Genomic DNA, 21,923 nt, shown 5'->3' with positions numbered 1-21,923 from the left:
TTTGTGGATGTAAATTATTTTCCCCCTAACTAAGGGTTTGTTTAGCTTGAAACGTTAGGAAAGTGTTTTGTATTTGCGCCGTTATCAATTTTTATGTTCACATATATAGGGCCTGAAGGTGTCTTGTCTTGTAGTAATGCGACACAAAAATATAAAGTGGTATAATATAGGTTGTTTTCGTATATTTGAATGCATCGAAGTTGAAATGATTATCATCCATTTCGTACACTCAAACTTTCATGTTTCTTTATTTTGAACTAAATTTGTCCCGTACAATACCAAGAGCCAGAATGATACAAGAACTTGACTAAAAGACCCATTTTAAAACTAAAACAAATCCGCAAATTTAAACGAAAATCTATGATTTCAATGCGCAAATTTCAAGACGTACAGTTATTGGATATTCGTTTATTTTTTCTGCATAGGATCATTTTGACAGTTAATCAAATGAGAGAGTGCGTCCACACCGCAACCGCACATAATACTGTCAGTCACATTTAAGACGACGGTCGCTCTGTGTTACTTGTCTTTTCTTAAGGCAATCACTTTTTTTTCTTCTCCAAGTCATTTATTTATGTCCTTTTGTTGATGTATTCCACATTAAAACAATTCATATCAGTCTCAATTTCTTGGAATAGACCATGGCTTTCGACTAATGAAATGTGATAAACATCATTACCTACCTAATTGTCGATTGTCAAACTTTTATATTAGCTGTTGGTACTAATTCATCAACGAATGAGCCTTACATACTAAATAACTGTTTAAAATTTATTTCTCAATTCTATTTCAAAGTCACTGATTTCAGTATTTTATTACAAGGGCACAAAGTATGTATGATACCCGTTGCTGATAACAAAACGAAAAAATATGACAAGGAGAAATAATATGGCAATATTTCTGAACAAGCAGATCCACCCATCGTACAGGCCTTCTCTTTCCCCAGATCCTGATTTTCTCGTCTGCATGGGATACCATAAATACTCTTCCAGTCTCAAAATTGCCTCTTCTGCACCCTCCCATTTCCCCGGACCTTCTAGACGCCATTGCTGAGGAGAAGAAGGACCAAACACCACGTGGTACCATAATTTGGGGTTCTCAAACAGGAGCTTCCAAAGCCTTGGTCGACATCCGATGAAGCCTGCAAGTTCATCCATATATTTAATGAAGTAAATCTGCAGGCTGTATCGAGGCGAATCAACGTATGTTTTCCTCAGGTAGTCTCTCCACTTCTCAACGACTTCCTGTCTCTTTCTTGGTGGTGGAAGAGTACATTTTTCGGCGAAGATTCTCGCAGCCCATCGCGCCTGCATCTCAAGAACTGGAGGAAGGGGACCGAATGGCTGGACTAGTCCTATCACGGCCAGAGTGCATGGCTTGAGGTCAGCCGGAAAGACCAGTTTATAAAGATAGGAGAAATGACCCTCCACTTTGACAATAGAATCATCCAGGAACGGGAAGCTGTACTTGTACCCTGTCCCAAGGACAACCACATCAATGTCGTCTGCTTTCGATCCATCTTCAAATATGGCGCCTGTTTCAGTGAATCGCTCTACGTTCTCATGAATCGAAATTGTGCCAATGAGAATTCTGTTGGGTAGGTCATCGCTGATTGTAACTTGGCCACCCTCAAAGCGGAAATTGGGTGACAATCCGTAGTTCGCATGACGGTAGCGATAGTTGATTTTGTGGAAGTGGACGGGACGCATCAGGGAGTGAGGAAGTGCTTGCCTGAACCTCGTGATAGCTACTTGATCGTAAGGAGAACCAAACTCTCCGGCACGCTGGATGCAGTAAGTTCCCCGCCGAGTGCTTATCATCACCTGCAAAGAATAAGATATGAATCAGATGTAAATACCCCTTTTCTCTCATTCTCTCTCTCTCTCTCTCTCTCTCTCTCTCTCTCTCTCTCTCTCTCTCTCTCTCTCCGCATTCTTCTTCCTTCAAGAAATCATTAATGGTATTGTGACATTTGCTTTAATTGGCCGAAAGAAAATTCACCAAATTGTTAACACATATTTAAAGTAAAAATATCATACAATATAGTTTGTGCTTAAAATTAACTAGAGCACTGATAGCAATTAAAATATATTTACATGTTTAGCATGGCGGCTGAGCTCACATGCCACATCTGCTGCTGAATTTCCAATGCCGACCACAAGGATACGTTTATTCTCGTAACCTTTGAAATCTTTGAAATCACGGGTGTGTATGACCTTGCCTTTAAAATCCTTCAGACTTGGGAAGTCGGGCTTAATTGGCTCGTGCAAATGACCGTTACAGACCATAACAAAATCAAAAACTTCTCTTTTCAACTGATCATTTAGCAAGTTTTTGTAAGTAACAATCCAGCTTCCAGTTTCATCGAAATCATCGCTTTTTTCAATCTTGATGACCTCAGTTCTAAGTCTTATATGTTTTCTCAAACCAAAATGATCTGCATACATATCAAGGTATCTTTTGAAGTGAGTATGGTGCATGAAGTTAGGAAAGTCCTTGGGAATGAGAAAGTCGCTATAGCACGTGAGACCCTTGCTAGTGTTGATGCTGCATGAGTTGTACAGGCTGGGGTCACCTTCCTTGGGTTCCTCACGATAATGCCACAAGCCTCCGATGTCGTCATCTTTTTCATAGGACACTGGTTCAATCCCTTCATCAAGACATTGTTTAACTGCCGCCAAACCCGATACACCTGCGCCAATAACACAACAACGTTTAGACATCTGAAACAAACATATTGGTTAATGACACAAAGACGTTCAGAAAGAAGGAGACAAAAATGAACTGGTGCATATGCATCTCAGAAGCGAAAATGGTCGTTTTTAAGGGTAAAAAAGTTGGAATTAGTTGAAATGGGGAATGCATTCTAGCATCAAATAAGCGGCTAAAGGGAGTTCGGGATAAAGTCTACTCTTGTTTGCAATGAATCCCATTATTGCTCAACTGGTTTTTAAATGTGTCAGAAATGAAGGATATTAAGATAGCATTTTTGCCCAGTGATTGTCCTGCAATGGAGTTAAACCACTTTCTTACAATCTGTGATGAGAATAGGCTAAACGAAGCAAATGGAACATTTTCATCGATATTGGAATTTTTCCCATGACTACATTACATTTATATTTATAATGTTAGAACATTGCTAATGTTGCACATATCGAATGTGTTGTAAAAGATTGTAAAACCTATATGTTACCGTATATACTCGCTTCCAAAGTCCATTCCAACTGCAATCAACATAAACCACATTTCATGTCACATAATTCGTGGGCAGATTAGGGTGTATATTGTTTGTTCAACCAATCACTCCTTACAAACTGCTTAGACACAGATCTTTCGGGGCATTATGCGATGGCTATTCTGGGTCTGTGCAGTTTGTAGTTGACTGTACTTAAAAGAGAGCATAATCACTATACTGAAAATATATTATTTGAATGATAGAATGACACCGCTTTTCGAAACAGGAGTCTGCTGTTTGTCTTTGTAATATAACAATTCGCATGATAATATTGATTATATACTATTTAAGTTCTGGCTGATAGTTCGGCGATGTCGAAATAGCCCTACAAGCTGAAAGAGGTGACGAATGCAGGCATGTAATTTGGTTATGTAGAATAGCCCTACAAATTGAAAGAGGCGACGAATGCAGGTATATAGTTTGGCTATGTAGAATAACCCTTCAAGTTGAAAGAGGCAACGAATGCAGGCATATAGCTTTGCTGTGTAGAATAGCCCTACAAGTTGAAAGAGGCGACGAATGCAGACATAGTTTGGCTATATAGAATAGCACTACAAGTTGAAAGAGGCGACGAATGCAGGCATATAGTTTGGCTACGTAGAATAGCCCTTCAAGCTGAAAGAAGTGACGAATGTAGGCATGTAGTTTGGCTATGTAGAATAGCCCTACAAATTGAAAGAGACGACGAATGCAGGCATATAGTTTGGCTATGTGGAAATAGCCCCACAAGCTGAAATAGGCAAAGGAGGCATATAATACAGCTATGCAGGCGTGTAGTTTGGCTATGTAGAATAGCAATACAAGTTAAAAGAGGCGACGAATGCAGGTATTTAGTTTGGGTATTTAGAATAGCCCTACATACTGAAAGAGCCGACCAATATAGGCATATAATTCGGCGATGTATAATGGCCCTGCAAGTTGAAAGAGGCAACGAACTGAATCATTTAATTTGTTGATGTATAAATGCCCTAAAAGCTGGTTGGTTTTTAACGTCATTTCATCGCCTTATAGGTTAGATGATACCGAGGAAATGTGAGCTAAACGCCTTTTTCAAGAACGCGCCTAGGCAGCTGACGTGGGTTGGCTTCGGCGGGTATCGAACCCGCGACCCTTAAATTATGAGTCCGATGCGTTACATCGAAAAGAGACTTATTATTGGAATAACATATGTGTATTGGATAAAGCAGCCTCCGAGCTAGACATGCAGACGTTCATCACCGCAATAATCTGACCGAAAGTAAATACCTCTATTTCTATTATCTTCGTACTCAACTACAACGCTTTTATTTGAAAATACATATAAGAAAATAATTTTGATGTTTCAAGTAAAACAATAACCTTCTAAGAATAATAACACTAATGAATTCTACTTCAAATAAAATAAATTTTACCTTAGAGTCAAAACTGGAAGAACGTAGACTTGCGAGTTGCTTTGTTTCTTGTCACAGTATAAGGATAGGTGGTACCTTATGTCGTGTTCTCACGATACTGGTTTATCTACCAATCCAGCGTTATAAAACTACACGACACAGTTCATTAAGGACTAAAGTTGTACTAAATACAGTATGATAAAGGTTGGCACGTTATGAAAGAGTGCTGATGTGCCACCCATTAAACTCAGTATGACAAAGGTTGTCACGTTATGAAAGGGTGCTGATGTGCCACCCATTAAACTCAGTATGACAAAGGTTGGCACGTTATGAAAGGGTGCTGATGTGCCACCCATTAAACTCAGTATGACAAAGGTTGGCACGTTATGAAAGGGTGCTGATGTGCCACCCATTAAACTCAAAGTTGCAGCTGTTAAATCTGTGAGAAGCACAAACTGTAACACATTTTCCAACACCAGCAACGTTATAGGCAGCTAAAATACACTTTATTACGTAAAAGAGGGTTAATACAGTAATTTAGAATGAGTCAACATGATTTTGTTGTTGACTTGAGTTTAACACCTTTTTCAGTACATGATTGGCTATACATGGCGGCCAGCATATCTGGTGGAGGAAGAACCCGGAAAAATCCTAGAAAAGAACCAACCGCACTGGCAAAGACTAGAACCCACGCGGGTAGAGGTGAGATGTCGGTGGTTTGTAAAGGCGAACCCCTTAGACCACTTGGCCACAGGGTGGCCCCCAAGTCAACATATAGTTTGACATCTACAGTAAAGACTTAAATAGTTAACAATGACTTTTACGTGCAAAAAACAGTCTAAAGCTGAATAAAAAGAAGAAATAAAGAAGTGAAATAGACACTATATCCCGTCGTTACGCATTTATCATTAACCGATTAAAAAACCCAGTGTCGAATAGAATTTCCATTGGGGGACAGAAAATGCAAAGTTATAAGGCGAAGAGAATACAATAGACGTAGGCTCGTTCTATTTTTTTATTAATCAACCCAAACGTACCTACATTTTGAATGTATTAAGTTTTTCACCAGACTTCATCAGTTCAGAAATCAGCGGTTAAACATCTAGTCTTGTAATTCAGCATGCTGTTTCACAGCGGTTTTATCATATATACAGTATTTTTGCGCAAGGTAAATGTGTTGACACCGAATGATTTAAGAAATTTGCTATTCAGTGTAAAATATCTGTTTTACATTTCTCGAAGGTATTTGTTTCATTTTTCACTATAAGTCACTAGGTTGAAGGATAACCTCTCCCTATCGCATCAAACATAAACGTTGAAACAATGAAAAGCTAAAGAAGTATAGGTCTTTACAGATCTTTTAATTAGATCTGGGATCTACAAAGAATGACATCAATTGAAATTAACCAACAACGAAACCCGAATCCAAACCAAACCAAACAAAAAACAACTATAAAATATAGACATAGCCAATATTAAACTAATTTAAAGAGTAAATCACAAGTGATATAAATCACGTGGGTAACAAAACCCCTGATAAGAAGTGCCTGATGTTATATACAGATAATTTTCTAAAGTAATCTAAACCAGTTTAAGTGACCTGAGTGAGATCACTGACCTTTAGTGCACCCCACTCGTCAGAGGATGGGTTCTCAAGTTGTATTGACGTGACTATTGCTTTAAGTGAATGCTTCAGTTTCGTATATAGCTAATGGTCAGAACATTATTTTTATTCATGGAGACAACACAAACTACCTTAAAATAAAATGCTGAATCGAGTATATGTTGCATAAACTCAACAACATGAGCATTACAATATATGTCAAACGATAGTTCGATTGGTTCTAGCCTTGTTTCTTGTTAAGTACTAGATTATTTATTGGACTAATCAAAATGGATAATTAGAACCTATATTATTTGACATAAAACCCAGTTACAATTAAAAGTTGTTTACAGTGACCCCAGTGACACTCCTGATATGAAAAGAGCAGCGTTGAACTAGAGTGTGAAATCATCAAGAAGTATTGGTAGGAACACCGCTTAGCCATTTCCATCAAGTGAAGAAATAACCTCGAAAGCAGTGTTACGAGTCTATGCTCTTAAAATAAGTAACAGAAATGAGTGAGGAGAACAAGATTTGTAAAATTTAATTTGTTTTGCTAAAATACAAGTTGAAAAATGAGAAAGAAGAACTTACAGTTTTACGAATTAATTCCAAAAATAATCCAGTAATTTAAAAACACAAGTCCTATCAATGAAAAGTTCTAAGTGATTCACAGTTCAAATCCCGATGAAAATCAAAGTTGGAAGGCGATGACGTATGCATTAGTCAGCGTTGTACTGATGTGTCAACAGTCTCTTGTTGAGTAACAGAATATATTATTCAGTTTTTGAATTCCGTATAAATTCCGGTAAATGTCTTTGTCCAAGAATTAATTTAGAGCACCTTTGTATTTCCAGGGAAAACAATCACTTGAATTCAATAATTTGAAGAAAATAAAAGCTATAAGACGAACTAAAACGCATCCTTCTGAAAAAAATGGAAGTTTGTTTATGAATTAACACGTGCCTCACGTCACGTAGTCCAGGTATGACCTTGACTCAACTAAATGTTTCGTACTCTGAGAAAGAATACAAAAAATGTTGTTTATCAAAACTGTCACTGATTTTAAGGTCAGCAACTAGATAGAATGTTTTTATTAGTAGGTATTTAAATCAATGAAATAAATAATTTGAAAAAATCAAGTCAAACAGAACTTAACTTAATTCTGAAAAAAAAATCAAGTCCAGTAAACAATATTACATTACAATAATTAAAAAAAACCTAACAGACAGTTCAATTAATTATAAATAACAGATGTTGCTGAAATACATATCATGCTGGATTTAGTGAGCAGCCCCAGGCGGAGCGCACCTCATAAATTGCAAGATTAAAGGTCGACGAAGTACAAATTGTAACTTTGTCTCCACATATATTACGACAATAAAGGCTGAAATTGTTCGATTGTGACTTTCTCCTTCAACCTCTATATTGTCCCAAGTAAGCGAAAGCAGATTAGAATGTAGTTTTCAATGGCACTGAATTATATCATATGCTTCTTTCTCAAACTGACTGAAAAAGACAGAGGATGTTCCGATTGTCGTAACATCCTCCACTTTTCCATCGCATGGTGGAAAAAGACCTAAACTATCCATATATATTTTTCTCAGACTAAATGAGACTATTGCGACCCATCTATCATATTTTATGGAATGTGTTGTGACTTTGCAGTCTGGCACCGTGCTTTCTTCATGCATTTTTAATGAACTGAAGCATGTCGGGTATCAGACTGCTGATACATAGGTACATGACGGGTCTACTGACCTAAAAAGACATCGATTGTCCATCGAAACGTCCTCTGCCTTTTCCGTCGCATACTAAAGTGCGTTTCATCGTAGTCATGTATAAGCATTTACTGATCTTAAATCAATTTTTAATTTTTGTTCTAATATTTAATTTGCAGTAGTTTTACTAAAGCCTTTTCATTCCTGATTGTTGAGTAATCGCCACCTCAGCTGTCATCACTAAACCTCTGTGCAAAAATTATCAATCGTAAACTGGCACAAATTACGCCATGAAAAGCGGATGTTGTGTCAATTCATTACGAGTGCAAGGGATACTTCAAATGTTAGTCCAATACGCGACGCTTTCATGACATCACAGTGCGACATTCAATCTTGATTACATTGGATCTCACTTATCGCACCAACTCGGCTGTTTCTGCGATACAAAAAACTAGGATTAGGATGCATATCTGAGCAGCAGTTTACAGAAAACGTACATTTCGTTCGTCGCCGCAAATTTCTTCGTAAGCAAGAGCCTCGATCTATTCAGACCAACTCTTCGTGTATACGACTGGATTGAACGAGGATTAGCGAATGAAACAAACAACAACCCAGCAACTCCCCCCCCCCCCAAATGTTCCATGCAGTCTCAACTTCATGGTCAATACTTAACTTGTAAATAACCAAAGTGGTCCGAACGGCAGCAAATGGTAACTATAGTCATACATACGAGTTATGACTCGTGGGATTGACCTCGATGTTGCGAATACATAGGATTTACTTGGAAGCTGCGAATTAAAAAAAAATAGTTCGACGCATTCGCAACTTCTCAGTCAGTCATTTTTTTTATATAAAAAGCTGAGGTGGTCCGAATGGCAGCTATCAACATGTATATCGAGGTATGATCATTTTCGCTAGCCAAGGTTCCGATATGCTAACCCTATCTATACCTAGGCGGATCGAACAGCTATATTGGTGCTTTAAGTTGTTCAAATTTGAACACTGTTCCTACATGATCGAGATAAGGGGATCACGCAACTCGAATGGACTGATAAACAAGAAATTTTCTTCTGCCGGTCCGTGTTTGTACAAATACCTTTCATTCAAATACACATGTAATGGCCTCTCTCATTTACTTAGTCATGTTTTCGATGCTAAACGTCCAATGTATCCTTTTAAAGTCAATTGTCTCGGCCATTTTCGGCATCTTCGCTAGCCAAGGTTCCGACAAGATAACTCTTTATACCGTGGCGGATCGAATATATATATATTAGTGCTTTGTCCTAGCGACATCTGTTGGATTTCATGAGTTGCTTCTCTAAGTATGTAATGCCAACTACCCCGTAGCGTGGTGCATTTATACATCGGCCGAAAATATTGGGGGCAATTGAGTTAAAAAGGATACTTTGGAAGTTTAATATCGAAAGTATGCCTATGTACCAGAGAGAAGCCATTGCAGATATATTTGAGTGAAAAGTATTTGTGCAAAAACGGACCGGCACTAGAACATTGCTTATTTATCAGTCCACTCAAGTTGTGTGCTCCCTTTTTCTCGATCATGTAGGAAAAGTGTTCAAATTAATGAAATTCACAGACCCGAAGCACATAAATATCTGCTTGATACGCCAAGGTGTAGATAGGGTTATCACATCGGACCCTTGGCTAGTGAAGATGCATTTGCGGCCGATGCACAATGCACCGCTCGAACATGCTATTGGTTGGAGGACAAATCACTAAAATATCTGTTCGAGCTGCCAAGGTTTAAATAGGGTTATCACCGGAACCTTGGCTAGCGAAGATGAGGAATGATCCGCAGGACTGAATTGGAGGTTCCGTATGTGGATTACAACTCTTTGCTGTCCTCGCCTAAAAATATCGACTTAACTTTAACATTGTTGTAATCGTATGTATTTCTCGGGGAGTTTATATATTTATCTTTCAAGAAATATAGATCGACGAGAACAAACTAAAGTGAATAATTGCCATTTAATGTGTGTGTAATCAAAATTCTAAAAAATGACACCTATACATAAAATAGTCGGTGCCGAATACTTTCATGACTATGTGACTCGGACTTTAGCAAAAGACATCAGAAGTGAATACTGGCACTTTTGTTATTGTGTCATAAGAGTTTTTGACGTCACAACGACTTGATCACGTGCTGTCATTAATATCAATGTATGCAATATTTTAAGGCAATTGAAACCAAACTATTGTTTCAATTTAATTTATGAAAAAGCTGCAAGAATTACATTACAAATTAAACGTGAAGGTATTGAATTGATGGTTGAAACGTCAACGAGCGGTAATGTCAACACCAATAATTTTATGATGAACCATTTTTTACACTAACGCTCCTCACAGCATACTCGATTAGGAACATCTCAAACTGGAAAGTTTTGGGTGGACTAACATACTGCTGGATGTAAATTCATATTCTTATAAAATGCACTTTTAATTTATTCAAACTTTGAAATTAAAAAATGAAGAAATCATTCTGTTTCAGCAGCCTGAAACTGTTGCTAATGATGCTGTTTGTGATGACGAAACATCTCGCGAGTGTGAGGTCAATGAAGTTATTGGGGCGTAATAACAACCTTAGGTTTCAGGGTAGTTCAAAATGATTTTTTCTTACATCCGAGTTTTTTTGTAGGGTTCAACGGAAGATACCGAGGACGTTCCTATTGAGTATATTCTTCACATATTCGGAATATCCGCGACTGTTTCCCATTCGAGTTGAATAATCAACTAACAACTCTCTGGAAGAGACTCGGAGGTAATCGTAGTGATCCAAAACTGGTAAATTTATGAACATTTGGCTCTAAGTGCGAAGAATAGAGCCTTATAGCATGACATGTCATAAAAATAACACTCGACTATGTTTCAACAATTAATGAAATACCTGCATATTTAATTTTTAATGTTATTCCAGCATCCTTTTTAATGAATAAATGGAAGAAATCTTTCGGTTTTAATCGTCTGCGTATGCGTAGCTGTTAGTGATGACACGGCATCTATTCATGGTGACGTAAAGGCAATTCAAAATGGCAATCATTTACATCCTTTTTTGGAACCACCTTGTCTATTTCATCGAAAAACAAATGTCTCGCATGTATGTCAGAATTTACAGAAAAATCCTATTTCGGTCTCTGGAAAATTGCCCGCAATTTTGTTTATTATTTCGGACCATCTCAGCCATTTCTATGACTGGTCTGACTGTATGATTAACCGACATAATACGAATGAAAAAGTTGTTACCTCATTCGTAACTACTCAGGCAATCTTTATTTTGTAAATAGCAAAAGTGGCTCGAACGGCAGATATTACTATATATTCGAGGTATGATCAATTTGATTGACCTCGAAGTTGCGTATGTTTACATTCGAGTTTTGTTTCTAGAATATGAACCACTCTGGTGGCCTAGTGGTTAGAGCGTCTGCCTCAGATGCGGGACGTCGTGGGTTAGAACCCCGACCGAGTCATACCAAAGACTTCTAAAAATGGTACTAAAAGCTGGCTCGCTAAGCGCTCATCATTAAGAGTTAGTGTTAGGACTGGTCGGCCTGGTATCAGGATAATGTGACTGGGTGGAACATTATGCTACATGTATGCGGCCTGATGCCCCAGTGTTAGACATCACTTTAAACTGCCACACTGCAGACATCGTAGTGATATGACTAGAAAATTGTTAAAGCTACGTTAACAATCTGAATCACACACACACACACACACACACACACACACACACACTAGCATATATGGAAAAGGCCGAGGACGTCACGTCCGATGCGCAGAGTAGCAGCCATTTACATACTAGCAATTGTGTTAGGATCCTTATTCCAGTGCTCTGAAGTTATAAACTAGGAATCTCCACTTATGCAATGGGCACGTTACAACGAACGGTGCAAAACAGAGCTAACCCTAAAACACAGGACGCATCGAGAAGAGCATATCTCCAGCCGCAAAAAAAGAGTTATGATTGGATTATTTGAGTTTCTAATTAAAACCGTTAGAAAAGTATGATTGTAATTTATTTGTGATATTATATTCTAAATCTACTTGCTCTTTGTAGAAATACCTATGTTTGGTTTAAAATCCATCAATTGTACAGAAAACTGAAACAATATATCAGAAATATGTAACGAATCTGTTTTTCTTCGTAAGTTAAATGTTAATGTTTTGCTTATTGTGCTGATAGTCTCCAAACTACTGAAAGTTAATTATGCCATTCTCAATATAACAGTTGTGAGTTGTTGTTCTACGAAAACAAGGAAATTAACGTGTCTTATCCGCTAAGTTATACAGACAACATAATGATTTTTTTTTAATGCAATAATTTCAGTTTTGATATGATTGGTTCTTTAATATATATACATACATGCATACACACAGATATACACACATAACCAAAAGATTTGCTTTCAAAACTTATGTAAATACATTATTTATAAAACAAAAACCGGTTCCACTATGAGACACTCTTAACATTTAATTCAATGTCAAACCGAATTTAATTGGCAAAAATTATTTTATTAAAGGAAGAGATGACATATTCCTGACATATCGGGTCTCATCTGATATGAAAGGTTATTTAAATACACATCTGGAGTTAAACGTTCGAGGGCAAATGTACATTGTAGCCTAGCAAATGACTAAAAGGACTGCCACAATAATAAACACAATAGCAAGAAGTGTATTTGCTACACGGGTCCAGGCTGCGTACAGTCCGTCTCTTTCTCCTATTCCTGCTACTCGCGTCCTTAAAGGAAACAACATTTTTTCCTCGGTGGATTTTATTTCTTCAATGGCCCCATCCCACTTCCCGGGGCCCTGAAGTCGCCAACGAGCTGGACATGCGGGCCCAAATACTAGGAGTTTCCAGATTTTCATGTCCTCTCGAAAGACTTTCCAAAGGTTGGGGCGACATCCAATATAGCCTGCAATCTTATCACAGTAATGCAAAAAATTGACTCTGTTCGCATGCCTTGGAGAATCGTAAAACAGCTTTCTGACGGCATTCTTTCGTTCAGCAATCTCCTTTTTGCGCTCACGAACTGTAGGGAGTTGACAGTAGCCCCTGAAGACTCTACATGCCCACCTTGACTGTAGTTCAACTACAGGTATTACCGGACCCATCGGCTGTGCAAGCCCTATAACCGCTAATGTGCAGGGTTCTAAATCATCAGGAAACACAACCTCATACAACGACGGAAAGTGGGTGTCTATCTTAATGACTGAATCTTCCAGAAATGGAAAACTAAAGCGGTAGCCAGTTGCGAACACCACTGCATCATATAGTTCTTTTGTACCATCTTCAAAAACAACACCATCTTTGGTGAAGTTTTTTATTTCCCCTTTCATACTTACTGCACCCATAAGAATTCTGTTGGGCAAATCATCGTTTACAATTATCGTTCCTGGACTGAAAGGAGCGTTGGGTGCAATAGAGTATTTGGTATGATCATAACGAAAGTTGATCTTTTTCAGCAAAAAAGGAAGAAGATACGAAAATGTTATGTATTGTGTGAAGCCGGCCAGAGCAGTATGATCATATGGAACACCGTAATCACCGGCCCGAGGGACACAGTATCCTCCTCGCCTGGTACTGATGCATACCTGCAGTAAGAGAGCGAAGCTATATTTACGTACATCAAATACAAACCATACGACAGAAAGTATGTCTGATACACGGTTTTCAAAATTCAAGTAGTTGTTCAAACTCGGGAGAAGATTAAAAGCTGTAAGGTGTTTACCAATGAAAGTATTGGATTTTCATATGCTTTTTAGCACGTTTTTGCGTTCTCTTGTACTAATCATTCGATATATCCTGCAATGTATATCTATGCATGACCTTGAATAAAGATTATTATTGTTTGTAATCTTTTCTCATGTCCACCATATATATATATATATATATATATATATATATATATATATATATATATATATATATATATATATATATATATATATATATATATATATATGCAATAAACTGACAACGAACAGTGCGAAACCAGTATGGAGCTAGCTACCGCTCCGGTGGTCTAGTGGTTAGAGCCTCCGCCTCGGATGCGGGAGATCGTGGGGTCTATCCCCGGCCGAGTCATACCAAAGACTTACAAAAATGGTACTAACAGCTCCCTCGCTTGGCGCTCAGCATTAAGAGGTTAGTGTTAGGACTGGTCGGCTAATGTGACTGGGTGGGACATCATGCTACATGTCTGCGGCATGATGCCCCAGTGCTAGACATCACTATAAACTGCCACATTGCAGACATCGTAGCGATATGACTGAAACAGTGTTAAAGCTACGTTAAAAATCAAAATCACATCACAAAACAGTATGGAGCAAGCCTAAAGTTTTGCAAACATAACAATTTTTCTGTTTTATTTGTTTGTTTTGTCTATGTTTTGTATATGCCTTTGAAAAAGACTCATTAAAGAGTCAAAAGTGCTCAGGCTAGCTAGATACTAGTTTCGCACTGTTCGTTGTCAGCTTATTGCGTTTATCTTAATCAATCCCTGACACACGTATTCCTTCGCTAGATTCAGTGCACTTGAAAGGATTGTTATTCGCCATATGATTTGTATTCTTATTATATATATATATATATATATATATATATATATATATATATATATATATATATATATATATATATATATATATATATATATATATATATATATATATATATATATATATATATATATATATATATATATATATATATATATCTGGTTTGAACTTTTCCTCGTATTCCAGGAAATATCCATCCATGTCAAACCTTGCTTGATCCCGATATTGTTTATAGTCTCACTTGGAATCAAGTACTTTCAAAAAAGGGGAAAAAATATCGGAATAATCCGATTGCATATATTAAAATACGCGACTTTAAATATAAATACCCCTCATATCAAGCCTCGGGCTGATCTAAAATGTATACGCGTCTTTTCTACAGAGTAAGCATTTAAATATTTATTGGGTAATGGTCTCAGTAATGTTCAAGATCTAATCTTGGGGGTAGCTTCTCCATTTCAATGTTTTGACCCAAATAAATAATTTCACCGCCTTGTATGTTGCATATCTCTCTTTACCCAGGTGAACTGTATGATACCAGTTCAAAAAACTACTGAAATTTCCGAAATTTGTATACACTATTTAATTAATGCAAATGTTTCCTCATTCCGCAAGCTCTGTTATTCAGCTGGTAGAGCATCTGATTCGTAATCGAAGGTCGCGGGTTCAAGGCACTTCGAAGCCAGCCCGGGCAAAAAAACAGTGTGTAAAAGTGCCGTAGAAACCAATAAAACAAGCAATCTATACCAGCAAATGAAGAGAATACGAATACGTATATGCATAGTAACCCATGATATGGATCAAATTGTAATAGGCGTATGCAAAGCAACCCATGAAATGGATCAAATTTTAATACGCGTATGCACAGCAACCCACGAAGCAGATCAAATTCTAATACGCGTATGCATAGCAACCCATGAAATGGATAAAATTCTAATACGCGTACGCATAGCAACCCATTAAATAGATTATTCTAATACGCGTTTGCATATCAACCCACGAAACAGACCAAATTCTAATAGGCGTATGCACAGTAACCCATGAAATGGATCAAATTCTAATAAGAGTATGCACTGCAACTTCAATCATACTCCACTATTTTAAGTTTCCATTTTGAACGGTGCAGGAGTTGTGCAACATTCTGAAAGCACAAACACACGTACGCATGATATGAACAGGTTTAGAACATCCCGCCATGTATTCCAAATATGTTGACATCATAATTATAGTATCAAGGAGGGGAAGGAAGCAACAATAAAGTAAGAAGTAAATGTTTTGGACAAACGCAAAACAAGTTGCGCTATATGACATTTGGAAGCAAGCACGGGAGCGCATGACATTATTATTATTATTATTATTATTATTATTATTATTATTATTATTATTATTATTTATAGTAGTAGTAGTTGCAGTAATAATAATAATAATAATAATAATAATAATAATAATAAATAACAACGATTGTGATGATAACCACAATAATAAATTTGGTAATAATAATTTAACAAACAAATGAATACAAACGTGCTCAGCATGTTGGCTCAATTCGCAGGCGATATCTCCAGCAGAATTGCCGAATCCGACAACCAAAACTTTCTTGCCTTCATATCCGTGGAAGTCTATGTAGTCATGCGAATGGATCGTTTTTCCTGTGAATTCTTGCAAGCCAGGAAGGTGTGGTAACATTGGTTCGTAGTAGTGTCCATTGCAAATCATAACATAGTCAAACGTTTCTTCGGTTAAGTCTCCAGTTTCTAGATTTTTAGAAGTCACTTTCCATCTTCCCGAAGAAAAAAAGTCATCCGCCCTTTTCACACCTACGATCATTGTTTTGAAACGAATATATTCTCTAAGTTTGAATTTATCGGCATACGAATCAAGATAGGCTTTAAAGTGGGAACATCGCATGAAGTTTGGATATTCTTTTGGAATAGGAAAATCGCTGAAGCAAGTGAAAGCCTTGCTCGTATTCGTGATACAAGATTTGTACAAGAAAGGAAATCCAGCTTTCGGTTTATCGCTTGCGTTCCATAACCCACCAAGATCTGTATCCATGTCGAAGCACACGGGATCAAGGCCACTGTCCAGACATTCCTTTAGAGCAGCAAGCCCAGATACCCCAGCACCGATCACACAACAACGCCTCTCCATCTGAGAATTAAAGAAAAAAATTACAATATTTAGTTTTTCAAGCCTCTGGCATGAAGAAGATTAACTGGTATCTGATTCATAAACGTAGAGGGAAATGTTTAATTGGGACACCTAAGTGAAAACCATTCACATGATCCTCGTAAGTGCAATTTGTCCGTTTCATTTAATGTTACTCTGTGTATATGTTGTTGTTTAGGTTTAACGGTGGAATTATGATAACATTATTGGGTTGTATTGCTGTTGTCGTATGTGTTGTCATATGAAATTTCGTATCATGTTAGCACAAGCTACAAAGTATGCATGCATCCAGTCAGCGTATGCTATAACCACCACCCCCACTTCAATCTCCTTCACCCTGTTCACATTTACCACATTTTATATTCCCTGAGAATATGAATCACTACCTTAAAAAGCCATATTGTAAATACTTTGATTTCATTCGAAAGAATGGATCACAGAAGCTACATAAATGTATACAAATGTACTTGCAGAAAAAACGCATGAAATATGGTACAGACGGACGGACTTAAAGTGTACAGTCGTAGAAGCCCCAAGCAAAGTTACACAGACGGACAGCAGTGACGAATCGTATCAACATCGTTGTGTACAGTTTTGAGGTTATTTCCGGCTTCCCCAGGAAACAAGCAGGGAAGGTAATTTTCAGATTTCATGCAAATAATGTCCAATTAATCCGATTACATTGGGATACGTGGGACAGTAATGAAACTTCTTATCACCATATGATGCTACTACAGTGATATGTATACCCTGGGATAAGTGGGACAGAAATGGGACATCTAATCACTATATTATACTGATACTTTGATACCAATACATTGGGATAAGTGGGACAGAAATGGGACATCTAATCACTATATGATACTGATGCGAATACATTGGGATAAGTGGGACAGAAATGGGACAACTAATCACTATATTATACTGATACTTTGATACGAATACATTGGGATAAGTGGGACAGAAATGGGACATCTAATCACTATATGATACTGATGCGAATACATTGGGATAAGTGGGACAGAAACGGGACATCTAATCACTATATTATACTGATACTTTGCTACGAATGCATTGGGATAAGTTTGACGGAAATGGAACATCTAATCACTATATGATATCAATGCGAATACATTGGGATACGTGGGTCAGAAATGGGACAACTAATCACTATATTATACTGATACTTTGATACGAATACATTGGGATTAGTGGGACAGAAATGGGACATCTAATCACTATATGATACTGATGCGAATACATTGGGACAGGTGGGACAGAAACTGGACATCTAATCACTATATTATACTGATACTTTGATACGAATACATTCGGATAAGTGGGACAGAAATGGGGCATCTAATCACTATATGATATTGATACTTTGTTTCAAATACATTGGGACAAGGGAGACATAAATGGGACATCTAATCACTATATTATACTGATACGCTGATGCGAATACATTGGGATATGTAGGACAGTAATGGGGCATCTAATCACCATAAGATATTGTTGCGTTGATACAATATCACTTTGATAGCCAGAGTGGGTCATTTTCTAGTAAGTATACCATTTATTAAAACTTATGAAAGGACACAAGTCCAACACACACACACACACACACACACACACACACACACACACACACACACGCACACACACACGATGTGAACTACTTAAGAAACGGTTACCTGTTTCATGACGCTGCATACATTTTTGACGTTATGTTGTTAATAATTCCAATTTTTACGTATTGAACACGTTTTCTGCAATTTGATTAGATGTGTACGGTCATGTGACACTGATTTGGAATATTTTTTACACATCGATACATTCAGCAGACTACTTTTGGTTCCTTGTTTCCATGTCATTTGATGTGAAGTTTTATCTATATCAACGCCTTACACCCTAATAATAACAACAAAAAACCCACCCACGAACAACTGTGATTTTCAATCAAAATTTACAAACCCCAGATTAAAATGGACCATTATAAGTTAAAACAATGTAATTGCACAGACCTTCCTGCACTCCACCACTTACCCCTTTTGCCGAAGAATGCATGTGGTAGGCTTTAGAAGCCAATCTTCGGAAATTATTGCATTTCACTTGGTCAACATTATACACCATCAGTTATTAAAAGTCAGGGTCATAGGTCAAGCAAGGGGTCTCACTAAAAATGGACAAGACTTTGCTTTTGAAAGATCGACATGCGTAGAAATTAACAACAACGTTGCTATAAAAAGACGTGCCATAACCAAGCGTAATTTTAGAAGAAAAAGGAATATCGTGCAACAACCATTTTTATATATTAAAATAATAATGATAACAATATATCACTGGCATGACATTGTACCCCACATCACTGTATCTTGGCTAGTGAAGATCGGGCTAAGTATTCTATCACAGTTAAGAGGCTAATGAAGGTTGTTGTTGTTGTTGTACGGTTTAACGCCATTTTTCAGCACATGATAGGCTATACATGGCGGCCAGTATTAATGGTGGAGGAAGTACCGGAAAAACCCGGAAAGAACCACCGACCACGAGAAGCTACTGGCAAGCTTTCTCACATACCCACATCGGCCGAATCCGAGACTCGAACCCACGCAGACAGAGGTGAAATGGCAGTGATCCGTAACGGAGAGCGCTTTAGACCACTCGGCCACTAGGGGCCCCTAGGCTAATGAAAGAAAACTTCGATCTACATAAAAGTGAATCTTTTGTTGATTAAATCTGCTGATCTGATGTTAGAAAGGAAGTAAACTGGAATTATAAGAATAAAATGATCATGGGTATTTATCGATGTGTAAATTTTATCTAAACACTCACAAAGTTAACACAAACTCCCTCGGACTTTATTTACCTTGTGAGTGTTTAGGTAAAGTTTACACATGGATAAATACCTAATCATGATCATTTATAGTCCGAGTTTCATCGGACCCTTGCCACCCCTTTTTTATATTTGGACATTAATGTTGGGGTGTAGTGTCAGAGTCCATTGCCTATCGAAGAAGTTGAAATCCGCCGACACCATTTGGTGTCGGCATAGTGAAGTCGCTTACTAGCCGGCCTAGCAAACTGAAACGACCTTTCATGAGATAAACATGCATGAAATCGACAGGGATATGATTTCTTTTCTTAGAAAAAGCGAATATAGCATTCGTTATATCTTTAATCCACTGACAGACGAGATGTAACTACAGCGTTGATGAAATTTGACCTGGAACTCGCCATTTACATTCTAAGTCACATGACTACACAAATCTCAAACGTTTCGATAGGCAATGGACTCTGATACTATACCCCAACATAAATGTCTAAATATCAAACATGGGGTGGCAAAGGTCAGAGGAAACTCGGACTAGATCATTTAATCTTATAATGAATAATTTTGAGGACTTTTATCGCTCGAGTCGAAACTGTAAGGATTGTAGCAGTGCCTTTGACCATAATTTGTAATAACCATAGTTTCATCTCCCAGAGCAATTTCACTGTACTAAACTAAACGATACTGATGCATGATTGATACAACGAGAGCTTTTGTACGGTAATTTTAACGTGGCGTTACATTAAATTGCCCAGAATTAGCAGACAAATGTACTTGGAATTTTAATAAAATACTGTTTTTACCATATTTTTTAAAAAACATGTACCTTTTCACAAGTTGACCAAAATATTTGTTAAATTCAAGCGCGTTCCCACGATCCTTATTTTGCCTCTGTCACATCTCTGATTTGATATTAGTTTTCCTCATTACAAAAAAAAAAACCGCCATTTACTGGCAAGACTGGGCCAAATTAACTTAAGTTTATACTATCTTGTTTTAAAGACAGCTTTTTTTCTGCATTGATTGAAAAAAATATTAAATATTTCCTTTAGCCACAGTGTTCTAGTTGCCCTGTTTTCTCCATAAATTCTGCTCTTACAATGTTATATATTTTAATATTTAATAAAAAAAAGAAGAAAAAAAGAAGATAAACTTACTTAGATTGATTAAATGTAAAAATGTGCCGCATGTATAAAATGAGAGAGAGAGAGAGAGAGAGAGAGAGAGAGTTCTTCGTTTAACAACTCTTATGACATGAATGTGAACTGTTTTGACATGGGCATATAATAATCAAGACCTTAGTTATATAGTACATGTATTATATAGTACATGTATATAGTACATGTATGACAGGTCAATTTTAAGCAACGATACGAGCCCCTGTGGGTGGAACCGGATACAAGCAAGTTGTCACAGATGATAACTAATGAAAGAACGAACTTCTCGTTTGGTCGAATATAATAAACAATACGTATCCGATACCAGATAAGAGTGACTCAATGCGTCCGAAACAAGCTTCATTTGGGTCATGTATTATACTTTCTGCTTACTGAACCTTGTACCTTAAAGTGTACAGTATATCTCAGTTGTAATTGCATCAACACGAAGGGCATAACTTAACAATATATACCTGATATATTATACATGAAAGATCAGTTAATGGCTCCCGTCAGAATAATTAAAACTATAAGAGGTAAAACTGAATATTCTCACCTGTTTTCAACAAAGTAAAAAGTATGAAGAACATATCCTGCACTGAAAGGTCATAAAAGGGAAATAACTCATCATCTTTCGTACTAATTCAGTTCCCACAGTAAACCTATGCAAACACCATATTAAAACTTCAATAACTTAAAAGTTTTGAGTGCTCATGATCAAACCTATATTTATCAGTATAGATGAAACCTGGATGTCAGCTTCTGTGTAGAGGAAAGGACATGAGCCGCGGCATTATCTGGACCTGCATGTGTTTGAAACATGTGCTTTCAATTCCGTAACAAAGTCAGGTGCTACTTTTAGTAACGAGTGTTCCAAGCTCAAGACTGTTAAAGGACTGAAATTCCATCAATAAAACAATGTCTCTATTTTTTTTCACTTACAACTAGGACAAGCTTTCAAAAGATTCTTTTTCATAAAACATAACTTACATCATTAACCAATCCTGGTCAGCCTAACCCATATATGCTCTATTTTAGGTTCACCCATTTCCATGCTGGTTCCCATTTTTCCATACCGTTAGTACTGTGTGTCCTACAGTGTCCATATGCCACTAGCGACGCGCACAAAGCACTCAAACATTCCACGTTCTATTTTTAAAAAATCTAGGAGTATGAATCCACCTGGTAAAACATAGCAAGTAGGAAAAAGAAGTCTTTTTCTTGGACGATCTAAAAATTAAGGTATTGATGAATGA

General features: G+C 37.2%; 1 protein-coding gene across 1 annotated transcript; it reads right to left on the bottom strand.

Moving 5' to 3' along the window:
• Window positions 1-757: 757 nt before the first annotated feature.
• LOC149805780 (flavin-containing monooxygenase 5-like) lies at window positions 758-21,282 on the bottom strand. Its single transcript, XM_089950467.1, has 4 exons — window positions 21,224-21,282; window positions 16,036-16,662; window positions 2,097-2,723; window positions 758-1,823 (listed from the first exon to the last, which is right to left on the bottom strand). The coding sequence occupies exons 2-4, from the start codon at window positions 16,660-16,662 to the stop codon at window positions 816-818; spliced, it is 2,262 nt and encodes a 753-aa protein (XP_089806593.1). The 5' UTR covers window positions 21,224-21,282; the 3' UTR covers window positions 758-815.
• Window positions 21,283-21,923: the final 641 nt, after the last annotated feature.

This window comes from Sinohyriopsis cumingii, chromosome 2 (assembly GCF_028554795.1).
Source record: "Sinohyriopsis cumingii isolate HCF-2022 chromosome 2, ASM2855479v2, whole genome shotgun sequence".
In the NCBI taxonomy this organism is placed as follows: domain Eukaryota; kingdom Metazoa; phylum Mollusca; class Bivalvia; order Unionida; family Unionidae; genus Sinohyriopsis; species Sinohyriopsis cumingii.
Note: the sequence above shows the minus strand (reverse complement) of the source record. Positions and strands in the feature narration are given on the sequence as shown.

What these genes read in the sequence shown, in the direction of transcription:
- LOC149805780 (XM_089950467.1), bottom strand. Translation starts at nt 16,662, where the DNA reads ATGGAGAGGCGTTGTTGTGTGATCGGTGCTGGGGTATCTGGGCTTGCT. An exon ending in TGAGCCAACATGCTGAGCAC is followed by an intron (nt 2,724 to 16,035) that starts GTTTGTATTCAT and finishes TGTTTGTTTCAG; the next exon opens with ATGTCTAAACGTTGTTGTGT. An exon ending in TCAGCCGCCATGCTAAACAT is followed by an intron (nt 1,824 to 2,096) that starts GTAAATATATTT and finishes TATTCTTTGCAG; the next exon opens with GTGATGATAAGCACTCGGCG.